This window comes from Vanacampus margaritifer, chromosome 4, assembly GCF_051991255.1.
Source record: "Vanacampus margaritifer isolate UIUO_Vmar chromosome 4, RoL_Vmar_1.0, whole genome shotgun sequence".
Taxonomy (NCBI): domain Eukaryota; kingdom Metazoa; phylum Chordata; class Actinopteri; order Syngnathiformes; family Syngnathidae; genus Vanacampus; species Vanacampus margaritifer.
In genome coordinates, this window is record NC_135435.1 from 27313447 (window position 1) to 27319446 (window position 6000).

At 37.2% G+C, this 6000-nt stretch overlaps 1 protein-coding gene across 4 annotated transcripts in view; it reads left to right on the plus strand.

Moving 5' to 3' along the window:
• Positions 1 to 5501, plus strand: part of LOC144051100 (LIM domain only protein 7-like) — a 28178-nt gene extending 22677 nt beyond the window's left edge. For 3 of the 4 annotated variants that reach the window (XM_077564892.1, XM_077564891.1, XM_077564893.1), the window contains 11 exons: positions 179 to 204; positions 288 to 395; positions 483 to 554; positions 1471 to 1598; positions 1762 to 1806; positions 1935 to 1987; positions 2796 to 2970; positions 3037 to 3210; positions 3279 to 3387; positions 4567 to 4669; positions 4822 to 5501. In XM_077564892.1, coding sequence (XP_077421018.1) covers positions 179 to 204; positions 288 to 395; positions 483 to 554; positions 1471 to 1598; positions 1762 to 1806; positions 1935 to 1987; positions 2796 to 2970; positions 3037 to 3210; positions 3279 to 3387; positions 4567 to 4669; positions 4822 to 4844 — 1016 coding nt within the window. In that variant the 3' untranslated portion in view covers positions 4845 to 5501. The remainder of the gene's footprint in view (positions 1 to 178; positions 205 to 287; positions 396 to 482; positions 555 to 1470; positions 1599 to 1761; positions 1807 to 1934; positions 1988 to 2795; positions 2971 to 3036; positions 3211 to 3278; positions 3388 to 4566; positions 4670 to 4821) is intronic. The other variant, XM_077564894.1, reaches the window with a different exon arrangement.
• The last annotated feature ends 499 nt before the right edge of the window (positions 5502 to 6000 follow it).

Sequence of the window (6000 nt, forward strand, 5' to 3'; positions counted from 1 at the left end):
AATACAATTAAAAAAAGTCTAGGTTTCCATACTCTTGTTAACAAAGTGGGAAAAAAATGTTAAACTAATAGAAATAGTTCAAATGAATTTTTGACGTCAATGGCAGTGAATGAGTTACTGATTATTCATCTGTTCAGTTTTTCTTTTAATTGGTACTTTTTTTTCCCCCCTCACACAGGCGGTTCTGAATCTGCAATATCAGATGTAAGTCTCCATCCACCATTTAACAAAAGGAGGCTTGTGTGTGTGTGTGTATGTGAGCGATCATGTCCAGTCTGTCTGTGCAGCTCCAGGTGCCATCCCTCACCCCCTCCTCATCCAGCTGGTCGTGGGACCTGGAAGGCGACCACAGGCGTCAGCAGAAGTGGCAGGAAGAACAAGAGCGCCTCCTGCAGGTAAAAATTGCAACCGGCAGCCCGGAGAGTCGGTGAAGATGCAATCAATGGCGCGTGAGATGTTTTTGTGCTCGTTGTGTTGTTCAGGCGCAATACGAGCGAGATCAGCGGAGGCTGCAGGCTGAGTGGCAGAAGGCAAAACACGATGCAATTGAGGAGGTGTGTAGGAGGTTGCCTCTGATGCGCTTGTCACACTTGTTGTTCTAATTTGATGTAGGCCTACATTTACTTCTGGAAATGAGGGTAGCAGTCTGAGATGCTTATTCCTGTGTGGCCAAACGGTTTACATGCATCCTGCATGTGTTTTTTTAATTTTTTTTAATTCTCATCAATGGGCTCAAGTGATCCATGCTGGAATGGTTTAATGAACCAATGTTTGATTAAATTGAAGGTCTCAAATTAAACTGTTTTTTTTTCTTTCTCTCTCTCCCTCTCTCTCTCTGTTTGTCTCTGTCATTCTCTTTGTTTTTGTTTATTTTCTCTCTTTCTCCCGCTCTCTTTTACTCCTTCTCTCCTCTCTGTTTCTCTCTGTATCCCTCTTTTTTTCTGTTTCTCTCTCTATCTCTTTCTTTCTTTGTTTCTCTTCTCTCCTTTCTCCTTTTTCTCTTTCTCCCGCTCTCTTACTCCTTCTCGCTCTCCTGTCTCTTTGTTTCTCTCTTTTTCTCCTTCTTGCTCTCCTCTTTCTCCTTCTCTCTTTTTCTCCCTCTTTGTTTCTCTCTTTTTCTCCTTCTCGCTCTTCTCTCTGTATCTGTTTCTCTCTCTCTTTTTCTCCTTCTTGCTCCTCTGTTTCTCCTTCTCTCTTTGTTTCTAGGAAAATAATGTAAATAAGAGCGGCAAATAAATCTATTTTTTCAAAATCAAAATCAAATCTCTTTCTTTTTCTCCTTCTTTCTCTCTATCTCTTTTTCTCCTTCTCGTTCTCCTCTCTTTTTTTCCTTCTCTCCCCGCCCCATGGTACTGTTAAGAATCAAGTGGGAACTCAGGAGTGTTTTTTTTTTTTATTATTATTATTATTTGCAGCCTACTTGATACCCCGTGTCAAGAGTTTCTACAGAAATGTAATTTGTTGTTTCAGAATAACTTTGGAATGTGCAACGATGTTGAGACGCCTCCAGGGGGGGTTCATCCGCGCGGATTGACAAAAATAAAGGAGCAGAGCCCTGAAGAACTCGGGCTTAAACATCATAAAGGCACACAGGACTGGTAAAATCCGATTTGTGCTACGTCTGTTTGATATTAAAATCAATTTTTAAAGAATGCTCATTAGCACAATTTGACTTTCGACTGGTTAGCCCAGTCATTCGGCTTTACATTTTTTTCTCCGCCCCCTCCCTGTTGACAACTTGCTGCCAATATGACACCTCAGGGCTGAGGGCACCGCTGGCTTTGCGCAGCTCTCTTCTGCACACAGGTCAGAACAAATGGACTTCTCCTCCTTGGCCACCTTGTCAGCTAATGTTTTATTTGCAACATTTTATTTCACTCAAATCTTTTAGCCAATGTTTGCAAATATTGAGTCTCTTCCTTCCTCTCCCTTAGGGCGAAGTCGATGTCTACTCCTGCACTATCTGGTTCATACAAACAGCCAAAAGGTTAAGCCCAACTTCTCCTTGTAAACTATCTATATTCTTATGGAGGGCCAAAACTGCCAAAATTAAAAAAATAAATGACAAAATAAATAAATGAATAAAAGTGAGGGGAAAAACAGATATAAGAAATATAATTCAAAAATTAAATACAAGAAATAAATAGAAATAACAACAACAAAATATGCATGTGTGTATATATATATATTTACATTTATTTATTTATTTATATTAAATATATATATTTCCATATATGAATAAATAAAAGTAAAAATACAAAAAATAAAATACAAGATTTAAAAAATTAAAATAAATGTGGAAATAAATATATAAATGGAATTAAATATAAAATAAATAAATAAAAACGCTCCACTCTCACGTCAGGATGAAATGTTATTCAAATTAGGGGGCGGTCCTAAGCGTGTCTTGGGTTGGACTCCACCGTTGCAAACTGCCTTGCAAAAAGCCGGCGAGGCTTCCTCGCGGAGCGTTTTTATTTTATAGATTGATATTTAATTCCATTTATATATTTTTGTATTTATTTCCACATTTATTTTTGTTAGTTTTTATTTTTTGAATCCCTGTTTTTTTCTTTAATTGTATTTATTCATATATGGATATATATTTGTTGCTTTTATTTTCATTTATATTAATTTTTTTGAATTAAATTTTTGAATTCTATTTTTTTCTATCCGTTATTTTCACTTTTATTGATTTATTTATTTAGTAATTTATTTCTTTATTTTTTTGGGCACTTTTGATCCCCCATATATTCTTACTGCTCAATCCATTTTTATTTATTTATTTGTTCCAGGTGATGTGAGAAAAAGGAAAGAAGATTCTGTTTCCAAGGCTGAGCTCGAGAGGCAACAAATCTTGGAGGAGATGAAAAAGAGAACTCAGCTTCTGACTGACAACAGTTGGATACGTCAGCAGCGTAGCAGCACTTTTTACAAGGAGCCGATCTACATCGGAACGCCGCTTAAGAGGTTGAGGGCTGTCATTTATTATTTGTCATGCTATATTATCATCAGCTGCGTCTCTTGTGCTCGCAGGTACGAGTCTCTTGACGCCCTCGGAACGCCTCGTTCAACCTTCGCGCCGGGTTATCCCCGACCACATTCGGCCGCTGCAGGTTATTGCGGCCCAAGTAGAAACGCGTCAACCCGTTCCAATACCGGATTGAGGTCATCCCAGAGAAAAACGCCCACAGACTCTGATCCTGGCAGGTAATGCAAACGGTCGAACCCTTTTGCCATCACGGTCATTTTATGTTGTGCGTCGTGTGCTGCCCCAGGATGGTCAGCGGAAGGAGAACTTGCTGTATGTGTGACGGTCACCTGAGTAGTGGGGCAGCCATGGTTATTGAAGCCCTTAGTCTCTGCTTCCATTTTGCTTGTTTTCAGGTGAGAGGTCAACAAGCCTTGGGGGTTGTGGTTTGCTCACCGGAAATATGCACTCTGATTTCAATGGCACTTTTCACTTCCTCTGCTCTGTTCATCTTCGGATGAAGGGATTTTTCCCACTGGGTTGAAGAGTGGCTCACTAGTATAGTTGTCCTTTCCACACTGTGTACACACTTGTGGTAGAATCACGCCGAAAATTAAAGCTGTCTGAGGGTGGTATCCGGGTCACGGCACCAATTGTAAAGTTGTGAAGGGAACTTTCATCTTCTTTTTTTTTTTTTTTTTTTTTTTTTTTTTATCTTCATATATAAATATTAATAAAAAGCAGTTTACTGAAATTAGTATTGGTAAAATAACTTCCAGTGCTAGAACATGATTTTGGACAAACTAATACAGTATGATGCATTTTACTCAAATTAAGTTTTTGTCATGTTGTTAGATAAATAATAATGCTGAAGTGCTCCAGATGGCATAGTTGCATCCTGGGTAAGTCCCCACTTGAAGGCTCAGGTACCAAATGTTATAGTCCACCACTGTTAATACCGATTTGACCGTGATAAAAGATTATTTTATTATTATTATTATTATTATTATTATATTATTATATAATTATATATATTTTTTTGTTTGTTTTGATTGCGATTTTTTCTTTTTTGTATTTGTTTTATTTTATTTTATTTTTTTATTGGTCTGCTGTGTTACATAGTGAACATCAGCCTTATAACAACAACCCTATTAAATGCTAACAGATTTTTTTCCCACGGGCCTTTTAAAATGGTTAGTTTTGGTTGAGTACAGTTTCCACAAACATTTTTTTTTAATATATATACCATTTTTGTGATCAGTGAGGAGGAAGAAACCTGTGCTGTCAACTTTGTCCTTTTAGATGGCAGTTGTCAAAATGTCACAAGGGAGTTGGCTTTTAACTTGAGTTGACCAGACCTAATTAGAATGCAGGCGTAAACTTGACTCACCTTTTGTAACCTTCAGCTATGTAAGACCTTAATATGACGCGTTTCTCTTAGCAATCATATGAGGTCTCTACTTAAAGTACTCACATAGCTCTGTTATGTCATTATTTAAAAAAATAAATAAGTAAAATGTGTGTGCATTAAAACAAAGGCCTCTATTTTTGTCATCTGGACTTCATTTGTTTTCTCACTTCTCCCTCCTCCTCAGTGTGTGGGCTGCCAGCAATATCTTGGAAAAACAGACACCGCAGTACAGGTTCGAGTCCGAAACAAGAAACCATACTGTGAGCCCTGTTATTTCCAACTGAAGTGTGAGTATTTAGTTGTTTTTTTTTTACACAGTGGCCATCTCATATCATTTCACGTGCAAGTAACTACAGTCTAAGAAGTGATCTGGTTGGTGACTAACAAACATTTTGTGTTCATATCATGTCAAACCAAATATACTTGTTTGACATTTTAGCAACCAATTCCCCATTCATGTGACGAGAACAAAAGAACTCATGCTCCAGAATGGGGAAACTCGACAGTGGAGGAATGCATGACAAGTAGAACATTTGATCAATTTCAATGTATTATCCAATAAAAATGTTTTGTGTTTATATTTCATACTAATGTAATTTTTTTTTTGTTGCGGAAGATGAAACCTAACCCCTGTTTGGAAGCACGTTTCAACCTGTACAAGGGCACTTTTCCCGCCCTTTTTAATGTTATCTCACCATGCGCACATTGGTATAGATCAGTACTATGACACATTGACAACTGCAATGTTTTCAGTGCACTGCGTACTGTGTAATTTTTTTTTATTGGGTTTTGTCATTCATGTGTACCACAAGGGGGCGCATTTCCTAAACAAAGCAATACTACTGCCACTCGAAGTCGGTGCAAATATTAGTACAGTATTGCACCGGATTAAACTTGGAAAGCAACACATTTTAACTAAATAATGTGGGGGGGGGGGGCTTCTCATGCTGTAACAGATTTAAAATGTGTTGTCTGGTTTTTTTTGTTGCTTTTTTTTCTCTCTCTCTCCCCCTCCAAGATTTGTACAATGGAAAGTTGTTTTCTTGTCATTTAAAGGTTGAAATAAATTCTACTGTTTTGCTTCGTCATGAATAAAATTATAAGACTGGAACAAATTAACCTTTTATTGGGGTGTTTTTTTCCATCAGTAGTTTCATCAGTTAATATTAGAAAATTGTGCCTTTTTTCTTTCTTTTTTTTCTTTTTCTTTTTCTTTTTAAGTTTAGTGACTTTGACTAGTGAAAGTAACTAATAACTACGAACCCTGGCTTGCTCCTGATGCAGTGAATGCTATATTACTCAATTCTTAGGATTGTAGTTACAGTGTTTAGCAATACAGTATTTGGACTACAATGACATTTTGTATAATCTGTAGAAATGTTTAGAGCACAAAAGTACTGTAGGAAATATCTCTAAAGTTAAAATTGCTTTTCTTTTGCAGGTTGGAAATGTTTATATACTGCAGATGACACTTTTTTTTTTTTTTAAGCTGAATATTTTAATAGGTTGATCAACATTTAAATGACTGAATGCAACTCAAAAAGTTCGATGTTGCGACAAAGTCTGGAACTATCTTTACGGGAAATGAAGCAAGATGGTAGGCGGGCGAGTTTTGGGC